Source organism: Rhinocladiella mackenziei, assembly GCF_000835555.1.
Source record: "Rhinocladiella mackenziei CBS 650.93 unplaced genomic scaffold supercont1.2, whole genome shotgun sequence".
NCBI lineage: Eukaryota > Fungi > Ascomycota > Eurotiomycetes > Chaetothyriales > Herpotrichiellaceae > Rhinocladiella > Rhinocladiella mackenziei.
Window position 1 is genome coordinate 2,200,793 of NW_013550603.1, and position 13,588 is coordinate 2,214,380.

The 13,588-nt window shown below is 50.6% G+C and overlaps 5 protein-coding genes across 5 annotated transcripts in view; 2 read left to right on the plus strand and 3 right to left on the minus strand.

The window, feature by feature from the left end:
* The window catches only part of Z518_02589 (uncharacterized protein), a gene marked incomplete at both ends in the record, with an annotated part of 6,217 nt that extends 6,047 nt beyond the window's left edge, over positions 1-170 (plus strand). Inside the window, one exon of the mRNA XM_013419617.1 lies at positions 27-170. Within this exon, the coding sequence (XP_013275071.1) occupies positions 27-170 (144 nt within the window). The remainder of the gene's footprint in view (positions 1-26) is intronic.
* Positions 171-2,600: 2,430 nt separating this feature from the next.
* On the minus strand, positions 2,601-4,971 carry Z518_02590 (uncharacterized protein; the record flags this gene model as incomplete). Its single annotated transcript, XM_013419618.1, has 12 exons — positions 2,601-2,825; positions 2,895-2,947; positions 3,020-3,047; positions 3,144-3,215; positions 3,282-3,424; positions 3,521-3,606; positions 3,664-3,721; positions 3,797-4,056; positions 4,140-4,247; positions 4,316-4,536; positions 4,610-4,729; positions 4,825-4,971. The coding sequence occupies 12 exons, from the start codon at positions 4,969-4,971 to the stop codon at positions 2,601-2,603; spliced, it is 1,521 nt and encodes a 506-aa protein (XP_013275072.1).
* Positions 4,972-6,027: 1,056 nt separating this feature from the next.
* On the minus strand, positions 6,028-7,147 carry Z518_02591 (uncharacterized protein; the record flags this gene model as incomplete). Its single annotated transcript, XM_013419619.1, has 2 exons — positions 6,028-6,494; positions 6,553-7,147. 2 exons carry the CDS (start codon positions 7,145-7,147, stop codon positions 6,028-6,030), a joined length of 1,062 nt encoding a protein of 353 aa, XP_013275073.1.
* Positions 7,148-7,605: 458 nt separating this feature from the next.
* On the minus strand, positions 7,606-9,825 carry Z518_02592 (uncharacterized protein; the record flags this gene model as incomplete). The annotated part of the gene is made up of 1 exon (XM_013419620.1): positions 7,606-9,825. The coding sequence occupies one exon, from the start codon at positions 9,823-9,825 to the stop codon at positions 7,606-7,608; it is 2,220 nt and encodes a 739-aa protein (XP_013275074.1).
* Positions 9,826-11,471: 1,646 nt separating this feature from the next.
* On the plus strand, positions 11,472-13,102 carry Z518_02593 (uncharacterized protein; the record flags this gene model as incomplete). The annotated part of the gene is made up of 4 exons (XM_013419621.1): positions 11,472-11,481; positions 11,559-11,610; positions 11,665-11,713; positions 11,765-13,102. 4 exons carry the CDS (start codon positions 11,472-11,474, stop codon positions 13,100-13,102), a joined length of 1,449 nt encoding a protein of 482 aa, XP_013275075.1.
* Between the last annotated feature and the right edge of the window lie 486 nt (positions 13,103-13,588).

Genomic DNA, 13,588 nt, shown 5'->3' on the forward strand with positions numbered 1-13,588 from the left:
CGGTGGTCAAGCTACTACTCGAGAAGGGCGCCGACCTCGAGTCGACAGACAAGGACGGCGCAACACCGCTGTTGTGGGCAACACTGAAACGGAATGCGAAGATGATCACGCTGTTATTTGAGAAGGGCGCCCGCGAGAGTTATGGGCGACCCACTTTGCGTGCGGAATAACACTGCCAAACTGTGCCACCTTTTTCGTCCTCATCTTTTTTGGGGAGAGTCTCACCTTGCTCCAGTAAGACTCTCTTGCAGAATCTGGTTGGTTGACACCAATATCTCGCTCTATCCGATGCCTCTTTCTAAAGTGGGCAAAGGATATGATGAAATACAGTGGGATCTAGTGTAGACAAGGACAGGAGATCAATAAGAATAGGCAACGGGCTGGGAAGGCAAAAGACAGGAAATCGATTCTAATGAAGTATTTGCCAGCATTGAGACTATAACACTGACGACAACCAGGACAGTGCCTAGTGTATCGACAACCACTAGGAATAGAGGCTTAGAGGGCGCAATAGATGCCTATATGCATCAATTTAGCATTCATAGCTTCTACTGAGAGAAAGACGCAACGTGTCCGCAAAGGGAGGGCGGTTTCGGGAACCACTGCACACACCCATAGCTCTCTACCCAAGTGACTCTGCCGCGGAGCCGGAGCAACACATCTTCGGAGGCGACGCACATCTTAGAGAGACAATGCACGGACGAGCCCCCCTTCTCTAACTCAAGGTTAAGCACGAGCCAGCCTGTGCGGCTGAAGCTTTCCCCTGACTCAATCGCGGATCAGCCGGAAATTTTGAGAGTGGCGTTAGCCCAGAGATCCGTTGGCACATTCTGGCGTCTCACACGGCTTCGATCGATGGAGTCAAATTCGACCTCACAATGGCAATACTCGTGCCCATCCGATGATTGTTTAGAGATGCTAATGTGTGCGGCTTATGCCCTCTCTTCTTTCAAAGCAGACGTTGGCATTACTCGGTGTTGCCTGCGCAGGAACTTGGAATGCGCCTAAACTGGATCCGATGGAGGGTTGTTAAACAGATCTAGTTAATCGCACGTGATAGAGTGCCAAGTATCACGTGCTCAGCGCCCCGCTCGAAGTGGTCCATGGATTGGATCCGATGAGCCAGTATTACGTAACCATCGGATTATAGATTTTCCGGACCCCGAGGGGGCTGGCCAATCACGCATGTGTGCGCCGCCAAGAATTGCCAAGACCAATGTGGCTGTCTCAATCACGTGATGTCTCGAGCGCAGCGAGGCCTGGGGGTTGGGGGGCTTGCCAATGGCTTGGCGTACTTAGCGCCCCGCTAGGTGGACCTTAGGATGGTTTTACACTCTGCAGTATATTTTTTTACCAACCTCCCCACTGTAGCATTGAGATTAAGCAAGTCTTCCATAAATTCTTCTACGTTGTTAGTATATTACCCGCATTGAGAAGAGTCTTTGTTAAGATATAGACTAGCGCTGTAGGGGAAGAACTCTCGTGACGACGACAAGAGGGAGTGCACATCGTCTTTGCGAGCGGCTGTGAAAAGCTCTAGGGAATTAAAGATTCGTACATATCTTAAGAGCCTTTTTGTAAACATATAGATGTCAGAAAACAGTCTCTGGTGTACGCGTAAGGTCGTCGAATATCGCTAGTATCCTGTCGAACTGGGGAACAACTTGAAATGTATTGAATGCTCTGTTTTCCTCACAACCGGTCCTGCCGGGTTGCTGGTATATATACACGTTGGTTTGTCCCCCCTTTTTTTTCTATTCCTACCTGTCAAACTGGGTTCAACTCGAAGATGTATTGAATGCTCTGTTCTCTATCTATTTGTTGAGGTACTGGGACTTCTTTTATAGACATGCGAATACTACGTCGCTACACAGAGCAACCATCAGTAACGTCGTCGTCTATGGAAACCTCTCACCACTGTTTCAGCTGTGGAGCCTATACACAATAGCCCTTTGTTCAACAACCTACATCACCCTCTATGGAATGGCCCAGCTACCCTAACGTACATACGATAGCCAACACGCTGATCGAACGCATGCGAAACGCAGGCTTGGAGCCTACGCTTCCTGCCGAGAGACTCGAGGAAGACGGTCAAGTACTCTTGCCTTAACTTGAACGCAGTGACTATGCAACAAGTAAGGAGGACGGATGCAGTCTCTGCGACGTCTTCGAGCATCAGCGCATGGAGGACCGATGGGAAAGATATGTGATTAATGCCTCATTTCTTGAACTTTCGATGACGGAGATTCAAGAGAACCGGCAGAATCAGAACAGGGATAGACTGGAGGAGAAGGCACAGGCACTAAATCAAGGTGAGCCTGAACCCTAGCGGAAAGCGTAGAAGAAAGTGCTGGGAAACTAGCAATTTGGACGCCTGGGTGGCACTGCTGTACCGGTCGAGTGTCCTTCCCTATACCAAAAAACTTTGCTGAGCGCAAAGCGTCAAAAGCAGCGGAAATACCTGCCAAACTCAGGCGGCAGATTTTCCCTGCTACCTGTGTTGAGCCGGTAAGTCTTTTCAAACATTCACTCAGTCTTAGATGTCTCCTCATCTTCTCTCAAGCCCAACATAACCAATGGAGAGGGTAAATGAGAGGCGGCTAGACCTGCTCAACATATTTCTCATTCCCCTTCTCCCCAGTCTCAACCGTCGTGGAAGGTCCCGCTGTCCTCAATCTCTCACCATTGTCATCGGCAGCAGTCGTTGAGGACTTCTCACTTGGGCTTTCTTCGTCGCCTTCTTTCATGAAGATTCGATCAATATCTTCTAGCGAGATGTTCGAGGTTTCCGGGTAGAAGAAATAGATTATTGGGACGAAGGAGAACTGTGTCATGTGATTTTGAGGATTGTGACGTAGAGCAAGCATGGAATAGGAGCCGAGGGGAACACTTACGCTCAAACACATGAATATCAAATATGTTTTCCAGCCGAGTCGGTTGATCAGCACTGTACGTCTGTCGTTAGATAAAGGGGCAAAACTTTTGTGGAGTCCTCAGATGGCATGGCTGAATGACGTACCTGGAGTAATCATGACGACGAAGAAGTTCTGTTTCAAAGCAGTCACGTTAGGCCATTGTTTTCCATTCGGGGGGTTGCTTTTCATTTTTCCCTGGCTTTGCAAGGGAGATTCAATCGCACTTACCCAAGTCCAGTGCGAAGAGACCGATATGGCAGTCCCGCGCGATCGTGCTTCGAGAGGTAGAATTTCAGGGCCCTATTCAAGATGTCAGATCAGACGGCCAACGTGCATCTTTTCGCCCCAATTCGGATTTTGACGTACGTAGACCCAGGGCACACAATTGATCGATCCGCCGAAAACAATCATGTACACGAAGAAGAAAGCCACTGCAGCCGAGCTGGTGTTCTTTTTGCCGAAACTCAGGAGAATCGAGACCATCATCATGCAGATTCCAAGGCCGAAAACTAATTGTTTGGTTTTCGCATGTCAGTGTATTGCTTCGGTCATCCCGAGATCTCAGAAGAAGGGGAATCTGGAGTTGATTTGGGCTGATGGCATACCTCCGTACATCATTGTCTTCTTCCGTCCCATCCGGTCGAGAGCCAAAGCCGGACCAAGACTGCCAATGATGAACATCAACTGGATACTATAAAGTCGTCAGAACCAGATCTCCTGGTGACAAGGAATGTCTCTCAGAACTCACAATCCCCCGATAATCTGTGCAACTCGCGGAGTCATGTTGACATTTGTAACCAGCACGGCTGTATTCCGTATCAGTCGACCACTCCTTTTTTTTGAATCATGTTTTCACCGAAACAGGGTCGCTTTTTGCTTACTCGGTACGTAATAAACGACAAGATTTATGCCGACCATTTGGTTCATAAACAGAACAAAATAGGCGAGTAAAACTCTTCTTCGAGTTTTCAGTCGGTCGTTTTTGAATAAGGCCCTATGACTTCTGACACCGGACTCGATGGAGATCGCGTGTTTGATATTCTTCACTTCAGATGTAATGTAAGGATCGGTCGGTGGAAGGTCGAAGACGGCGCAAAGGACCTGGATCGCTTCTTCTTCCCGCCCCTTTTTGAAAAGCCATCTAAAGTCGAACACTGTGTCAGTGATGCTGATGCTGACGTGGGGGAATGGTGTTGGCTGGTAAATGAATCGAGAATCTCTCACCTGGGGGATTCGGGAAGACCGAACAACAAGGTGATTACAGTAATGGCGAAAACCAGCTGGACAGCAATGGGTAGACGCCATGCAACTGGACCGCCAGCATAACTCATTCTGTTCGTTCGTCTCTTCGTTAATTTGGGCCAGCTTTGGGGAATGGGGCAGTGCGGGCGCCTACGGACCCAAAATCAAGCCAATAGGCAAACGAAATGCCAATACCAATGAACAAGACCTCCCAGGAAACAAGACGGCCTCGTTTTTCCTTTCTGCACAGTTCCGACTGATACATTGGCACGGTGGAAGAATCAATTCCGGTACCGAAGCCCGTAATGACTCTGCCGATGACGAGGTGGGGGACGGTATAGGCAGATGTTTGAAGACTTGCGCCAACTATGACGAGACCCTAACAGGATGGTAAGGATTTTTTCCCTCGAATTAGGTGGGAGGAGCATGAGGGAGTTAGCGAGTATGCGTACCATTGCAAGCCACATCATTCGACGCCGTCCGAATCTGTCTCCAATGAAGAAATTGACAACACATCCTCCAAGAGCTCCCAGGCAGTAGCAACTGACCAAGATACCTGTTTCGGTATCATCCTGGCAGCAGGTGATGAGACATTAGCTCCTGGAAATGAATAATTTGACACGGTCCAAGTCGCGGTCGGGTGTCAAGGCGTCTCTAGGACACTCACCGGATGATCAAACAGGTCCAACCAGTCTTTGTTCTGCAGGATGCCGGAGAAAACGCCCTGGTCAAAACCGAAGAATAGGAACGCAGCCAGACAACAGGTCGAGATGGCGACACGAAGTGGCCGCCCATGACGATACCAGTTTCTCATTTTCGCGAAGACCTCTGCCGTGAGGAATGATCAATTGTTGTGCGTATTACGCCGGAGGTGGAGGTGATATGGATGAGTATGTCTTCCCACTGCGATAACCAGCGAGAAAGATTCGAGGAATGCTTAGAACATTTTGGAAGAGAGGAGGATTGTCGTGACATTTTGAGGGCGATTAGATGTACCGGCATCTCCACAAAAAGGATAGGGGAATTGCAATTCTGAATCCCACGATCCTGGTAGGCACGATTCGTGGCTGCTTCCATGACTCCTCCCGCTGGGTGACCGTTGAATAGTTTCTTGATCCGCGTGGCGATCCTTTGAATTTTCTTTCCCTCGACGGGATATGATCATCCACGGCTCTGGTCGAGATTGGGTGCGGCAATTGATACTACGTTTTGAGCCCTGGTGACAAGGGGAGAAACCTGGAGACCGCATATTAACTGAGTGACCTATAGGAGTGGGAGAGTCATGGCTGTCGATATCATAGAACTCTTTCACCGTGTAATGGTCGACAGGGAGTTGATATCGAACAATGGCTGGATGATCGCAATTGTGGATCTCGTTGGAGAAATCTAATCCGGGGAATAATGTGACATTGGAGATGGACATGGTTTTTGTGCGGAGACCGGGATTTCCATCTAGGGTTATACGGAGATGGAATAGACAATTTGGGTATTCCGAGAATGAAGTATTCCAAGGTCCTTGAACAGGAAAGCCCCCCATCGTCCAGAAAAGCGCAAGCATTCATTTTCCGCGAACGCTTGTATAATGTTCTCCGAGTAACATACAGCTCTGGATCCCCAATGGTCGGACCTGACCACTTCTCTCCTGTCGTATCCCAGCCTCTCTTCTTGGCCTGATGTTCATTTCATGCTCCACGACATCTCAGAAGTATCAATCTCTTGTGACAGGAATAAGTTCTCCAGACAATAGCCTTGTTTGGTCGCATGGTCACTCCTTCAAATCTCCCATTCAAGGGACGGGAGTGATAATGGGTAGCGACATCAGAATGCTCACTGAACTCGATTTTGAGAGCCTGGCGTACGGCGTGGAGCTTCACCAGGAAGGTAAGGCACGAGGTCTTCCTTTAGCAGATCTCCCAATATTCAAGTCCTCATCCTCATCATCGTCTTCGTCGCAGTCATCATCACTAGATTCGACCGAAGTATTATCGTTCACCTCCACCGAAACCCTGGCACGACCTTTTAATCTCTCAAGTCTCCCATTTTGCTCCTTGATCATCCTCAATAGTTCGGACTGAATGGTTTGGTACGAGCGCTCAGTTTGTACAACCTGCTGCCTCGCGAGATCAATGATGGTGTCCTTCGCGGCTGTGAGCAAGACTGCCACCTCGGTGGGGGCCTTGCCCGTCTCTTTGATCAACTTGTTTCTCACTCGGGAGAGTCGCACTGTCGGAAGGCTTTCGCGTAGCTTTAGAATGGCATTGGCTTCGACTTCGACGCTGTACTCGTTGTCCTGTTCTTCCTCATCCCCTTCTCGTTTTCGCTTTCGAGATTTCTTCTCTCGAAGGCAGTGAGCGGGATATGCACACCAAACACCGGGGGCTCTATCTGTGCTTACCAGTCTGAGACTCGTTGTTTGCAGCCTCCCGCTTCTTTTCCTTTTGACTCTCCTTGCTCTCACGGCCTTTGTCTGCCTTATCCCTGGACTTTTCTCTCTCTTTGGGCTTCTCCTTGCCCTCCCTTTCCTCGCCTACCTTAGTCTGGAGCTTCTCAGACTTCTTCACGCTCTCTTTTCCTTTGGACCTCTTCTCGCCACCGTTTTCTTCGTATGTCCTCTTTTTCTTCTCCTTCAGCTCCTTGTGACTGGGCGTGGGTGTATCGTCTCGATCAACATCTCCCTCTTTGACATTATCCTCTTTATTCGCCTGGACGGTGTGGGCAAATGAGGGCCGCATGTTTGCACGGGTTCGGGTCAAGGCGAGTCGTTGGAAAATGTACGCCGGATTCGGTTTTGGATCTTGGGGAACGGCAACGGTACATGGTTTTGGACCAAAAGCGGGTGTGAGGACGGTTGGTTTCGAGACCACAGGCTTTGGACGTTCAGGTCGGGGGGCGGTCTGGGTGAGATCGATCAAATCCAAAGGCTCTTTTGTTTTAAGTGTGGGTGCACTCGTGTGGCGCCGGCCACGATCATTCGATTTGTTCTTGCCCATTGTTAGTGTAGTGTCGATGAGTGCTCGTTTCCTCTGATGGCATTGACGGGGACGGAGAATTCGCTCTTTAACAGAGGTAGCGGATGAAAGTTTGCGTGGAGATGACAGGCTGAATGAATCGGGAGCGAAGGTCGAGATTTTAGATCATGGCAGGGGATGTCTTTCGAGCTCGAGACATGTGAGGGTGGACAGTCGAGTTTGGTTAGCGAAGACAAGGGCAAACAAAGAGAATTGTTTCGGATGCTGCCGGCCAATATCAAACATGGTGGGTTAGATGTGGAAGTCGATCCCTATACGCACTTGCCCACTCCTGGGCAATGATCATACAAAACTCTGTATGTTGAATTTGGTTTCATTATGGACTCATCAAAGACTCTGTAGACTCACAAAGATTCATTTTCACCATCCGATCATTCCTCTTGGCGTGAATCAATGTCGTCGACAGGGATCTGTCCGTATCAAACTGCTACCATCTCTCCCGCCTTATTGACTTTTTCAACCTTCTCGACCTTGTCCCAATTGTCCCAGATGTCTGCTTTCATCTCCTTCAATCGCCTGTGCATTTTCCATAGATCGCTCATGTCTTTGTCATCACGTTCGTTCTCATCCTGTTGGGAAATTTTGTCATACAAATCCTTGTATCGCTTGTAGTACTTCTGGAATCGTTTTGCCTCCTCTATGACATCTTGTCTGTTTGGACCGGGCTTTTCGGGAGATGAGGAACGCTCCGAGTCGGTTCGAGCGGGAGGGGGACGCTTCATGTGTTCGGTTGTCCCATTGGTCAGTGGCGCTCGATGATTTGAATTTGCTTGCTGGCGTTTTGGTGGACGCTCCCCTTCGGTTGGACCGGCCTTGCGTTTCATTGGACTTGGGGCGGGGCTCCTGCCTCGAGAGACGTTTCGACTCTTGTCCGAGATGACGGGAGAATACTTGTTACCGTGTTTTGGTTGAGGCATATCCGTGCTTGATGGGGGAGACGAGGGCGCCGATGATTGATTCGAGGTCTTGCTTGAGGTGGAGTGGTCCGGGTCAGTCGAGGTCGTGGGAGGTGACGATCCGAGAGGTGAAGGCTTTTGAGGTGAACTGTCGTGGCGTGGCCGAGGTGAGATTCGAGAAGCCGAGCTTTCTGTTCTCCGATGAGGTTTCAATGACTTGGTGGAATTTTGGACGGCTGTTCGTGGCTTCTCGTTGCCATTGTTGCTGCTGGTGGACGAACTCGAGAGGGATGATTTGTGGAGGGTGTTGGGTGGAGAAGAAGTTGCTGTTGTTGACTTCGTGGGCCGATACGAATCATGTTCGGGCTTTCTTTTGATGCTCGAGTTCGCCTTCGATGAGCTTGGAAGTGTTGCCTCCTGAGGTTGGGCAACGGCCTCTTCTGCTGCATCGGCTTCTTCATCTGAATCTTCAATTCGTTCGGAGGATTTGAATTTGCTCTCTTGAGCCTTGACTGACTTATTCCGCGATTGTGAGGTCTCCTTCCCCTTGGCGAGCCCGCCCATCTCTCCCTTTGCCGGGGTTCTGGTGCTGGCTACTTTGTCCTTGTGGTTCTTCTGGACAGCTCCCGGACCCTTCTTGGGCTTTGCTTTACCATGCTCCCCGTCAGACATCTCGGCCTTGCTCTCACTGCCGTCCTCGGTGGGACGTTCAGGCTTTGGTGTGGCGTGATGGGGCACTGGTTTGTCAAAGTTCAGCCTGGAGAGGATCTTACCCTTTCCTCGCTCCTCATGAGGTAGCAATAACTGCCACAGGTGATCTGTCTTCTCTACTCGCATGCGATCATATGCTTGAATAGCATGATCAATTGCTTTCTGTCGGTCTTCTCGAGACTGATAAGGAAATTTCCAAACATCCAATTCACGATAACTCTTCTCCTTCAACTCTCTCATTCCGTCGCCTGCTTTGGACTCCCGAGCCACCTTATCGAGCAACTTCTCACAATCATCCTTGGAAGCATGGAGCTGGCGGCAAATCGCGTTCGGGGTCATAGGTCGAACAGCCAGGAGATGTACCAGGGGTATTCTGATGGCGTCAAGGCGTATTCGGTCTTTTGTGCACAATCCGGATGGCAGAGGGGTCGATGTTGGTCCCTGTCTGGGAGAATAAGATGCGCTGAGGAAAGGGCTGGACGGAGTGGATCTTGCCATTCCTCCTAGCAAATGGTCCTTCCTGAGAGCGGAGCCTTGTCCAAGCAAAGGGGATGGCTTGTTCTCTTTCCTTCCTGCCTGTTTCATGTCCTCTTTCTCGCGGACGAAACTGGTTTCATTCGACGCTCTTTGCTCTTGAATCGATCTCAACGTGCTTTCAAGGGCCGCCAGTGCTTCATCGCTTTTCGCAGTGTCTTCTTCAGCTTTCTGAACTTCAAGTTTATGACTTGATCTTCCAGAGAAATACATGGGACCGCCATCATCGGTGGATTTGGTGAAGATCTCGGAGGGGAATGTGTCAAGACTGCTGTCCAGAGGGAACGACTTCTTCCCTGCCTGAACCACTGGTCTTTTTCCACATCGAAGTCTAACTTGTTCATTGTTTTTTAAAGACCGAAGAATTTCCTTGGTCAGAGTCTCAACTAGGTCTAACCGGATCACTTGTGTTGGTTCTGTTGCATGTTTCTCTCGTGAATCCTGGCTCGACCCATGTCGAAGAACAAGTCCCCCCGGAGGGACGGTCAAAGCAGCCATTTTGCTCAGACGACAGTCGACTCTTTTCCGTCAAGGTAGGGTGATCGTGTGGGAGGTGAATTAGGTCACGCCCGCGATGTGAGAAATGGGCAAGTCAAGGGACCGTGGTGGTCAACGCTGATCTCCTGGCTGCATGGCAGTGACAGCAGCTCACCAAGGGCGTCATGACAGAATTGGAACAAACAAAAGAACTGAAGCAGTGAATGAGTCGAGGTTGGGCAAGGGAGTATGAAAGCAGAGCAGGCGAGGTTGAGAGATGAGAAAGCAGAGCAAGATGTGCTGACGATTGGAGGGATCAGCTTGTGGAGAGGGGGGAAACGAAGCGGTTTTTGGTCCTTGGAAGCACGCGGTCGGACAGGTGGGACGACCATGGCGCCCTGGGAGTGGGCAAAGTGCGGGAGCGGAGCGCTCTCGAGCAAGCCTCTTTTTGGCTGGTTCTTGCCTGAAGAGCGCTGAAGAAACGAGCAAGGTGTCTGGGAAGTCAAAGACATACCCTAGGCAAAAGGCAGTCGAAGGATAACGATGGACCAGGGTGCGGGCGAGCTGTATTGGCTATGAATGGTTTGTCTGCAAGCCTCTTCTGCTGTATTACACCTGTTGCGGCTAGCTTGCCGCCTTTCCCGGGACCTAGGATCCCTTGCTATTAGGCGTTGTGTCAGCATCTTGGTGCCCACACCTATTGTCCGCCGGGGCTCGAGCCAAGCCATCCAACGTGCGCAACGTCCCAGACTACGGGTTGAAGTCTACTTGGTGCCATGCAGGCGGAAGCGAAGAAGTAACAATAACGGTCGGGAAGAGAAGGAACCAAAGGGTCCAGCACGAAGAAGCTTCCGAATCGAATTTGTTTTGGGGTGTTGAAGAGCCGATACTGAATCGCCTAGACAGTATTTGGGACTTGGGACTAACTAGGGCGAGAACTGAGGAGGGGCGGGCCCACGGTCACGATGCGAAGTTCGCCACCTGCCCTTCGCTTGGCCGAAAGGGACTCGAGATCAACTGGGTGTCAGTTGTATCACGGTTAATGTGTCAGGACTCGAATTACAGTACCATGCCACCTCTTGATCTAACGCTGCAGGTTGACACATGTTTGCTGCGGGTAGCCGGGATGGCGAAAAGAAGACGTATGCATGGCCGGCAACGGTTCGGTTTACGGAGAGAACTGTGAAGAAAACGAACACGACGGTTTGTGCTATGTAAGATCTGACTCCGAAGGACCTTGAAGTGGCTAGTGAGGCAGAGAAGTGTCCAAGGGGTGCCTAAGTTTGATGGCGAAGCAGTGATATGAACTTGGCCATGTTCATCTCGGGCATCAAGATGGAGGATTGTCTGAGGGTGCCAGATCTGTGGCCCGACCGTAGTAAAGGTACCCAAAAAGTGTGGATGGGCACTCGATGGTGTGTGGTGGATTTAAGAAGAAGGGTCTCGGCCGTTTTGTAGCGGCTGGCCGGAAAATCTCCCGCTCCGAGCAAGCCTGGGGCATCGCGCTTAACGCTTAACGGCGCGTCAAGTCGAGCGTGTTCGACAGTGAGCCTGCCCTACGCAAAACAACTCTTCGTTATCCACCGCCTGCGCCGGTCGTGTGTAGCCCCGTCAAGCCTGCTGTGGACAGGTCAAGACCATATCTAGCAGTTTTCTCTTTCAACAGGATGTCTTTAGGTATGTTTGCCAGGTTTCCCTCGCCAGAGTGACGAACTGTCTCCATGCACACACACTGGAACTAACTTTCATGCCAGCATTGGATGAGAAGACTTTAGAGAGCGTTGCCAACAATGGCGAGATGGAATAGTATGCTCCTTATGTTTCTCCATATTTTCTGATTCCGCAACTGATCCGTTCCAGCGATAAGTGGCCCTCGATCATTGAACCATTGCTCGAGCGACTGAACCAGGTAAGCAGATTCTGACCTATCCTCTGCATCCGAATTCACACCCCTGTGCAGATTGTCTATACGGAGTTTCCCATGCCGCGACCCTATCCATCCATGAACAGACCGCCTCGACAATCGTCACCCTCTCAAACACAACTGACTTCTGCACGAGACTCCAACTCAGCCTTACAAACACCAACCACGCCCGTCCGAAATTTACCTCCTGTTCCTCCTTTCTCACATTCATCGGCGACTCCTGTCAGCCATGTTCCCGATTCTCTCCCTCCCTCACAAGACCCGGTGGCCGAGTCTTTGAATGAGCTGCCGGCGCTCCTGCTCCAAATGCTCAACAGTGTTACACATACTCTACGTTCCACCTTCTCCGAACGGCCGCCTCATACGATTCAACGACTGGCAGAGCTAGTTTTACACCCTACCGAACATTACAAAACCCTTCCAGCATGGCTGCGGGCGATGGACCGAGTGGTGAGCGTGAGCAGTTCTGCAGATATCTTTCCATTCTCTGATACACCGCCTATGGTGAACGGCGTCAATGGGGATGGTGGAGGTGGTATTCTATGGAATAATACTGACACTCGTAATGGCTACGACAGTAATTCTCTGGGGAGTGACGAAAGTTTGGGTGGGGCTCTCCTTACTCCCATACCGTGGTTGCGAAATGGAGTGACCGGCAGTGAGGAGGATTCGAGTGAAGATTCCACGCAATTGGATTCCAATAACAGCACGAGTACAGATGATCTGGGTGAGCCAATCAGGACATCTGCCCCTCAGGGTGACCGGGATCCCCTCGTGCCGGAAAGAGCAGACGGCGCCGTCACGCAAGGGGAATTGATGCGAATGGAACAAGAGGCCAGTGTGGTATCCTTGACGCCAAATCCTCAAGACAGAAATGCGACCAGAACCGTGGCTGGTACCGAAGAAGGACTTTTCATGGATGACGGAGATCTCGTCCCCCACGCTCGAGGACCCGACCTTGTAGGGCCAGTGGACATGGGTCGAGTTGGTGGGCAAGATGTCGAGATACACATTAGCAGCCACCTTGGGGCCGGAGAAGGGCATGTTTCAGATCCAAATGATGCACAGACCGTCCTTCCAGGACCGGATAATCTGGTCGCAGCCACTGAGACATCGGCTCCCACCTCGGCCGCCGACTCCGAGGATTTCAAAATTGTCCTTAAGGATACTACAGAAGGTGGTGAAGCCGATGCGATGCAGCTTGACGAGAACGATAACAATGACAAGACAGAACAGAAGCCGACTGAAGAGCAAGATGGTGATATTGTTCTTGTGGATACAGATGGGAAAACTGAGGACAAGGCTGCCGCCAAGGCTAACATTTCGGGTGCTAGTTCTAGGGCTGACGCTGTGGATTCCTCCACCGTGACTTGAAACGGCCCTTTCCGCCTTTGGCCACGCTTTGGTAGGAACCTCTGACGGCGAAGTTCGCGGAGTCGAGCTTGGTCTTGATGAAAAGTGGTTTCACGAAATCGGCGAACAAGAACAAGGCCGAAGCAAGTGGACAAGCGGTTCTGAAGGGGATGAAGTCAGACTCCACCAGGTGATCGAAAATAGTACAACATCTCTTGTCGGACTCGACCTGGACAGATACCGGGTCTCTTCAGTGACCGATATCGACGGCTTTCGCCTCTGAAATTCTGACGCCGATAACCGAGACAAATAACTCCAGAATGCGGTGGAAAGATCATTGAGCTGGACTGATCATGAACCACGCTGTGCATGACAAAGAAAGAGGCTCAAGGTGTCTAGATAGGTCACGAACCCTCTGAAAAGACACAGACCACAAGTCAAATATGTCTATCGAGATATATTGTACTTTGTATCCCTGTCCCTATTTGTGTTCGTGTTTCTTGTCGA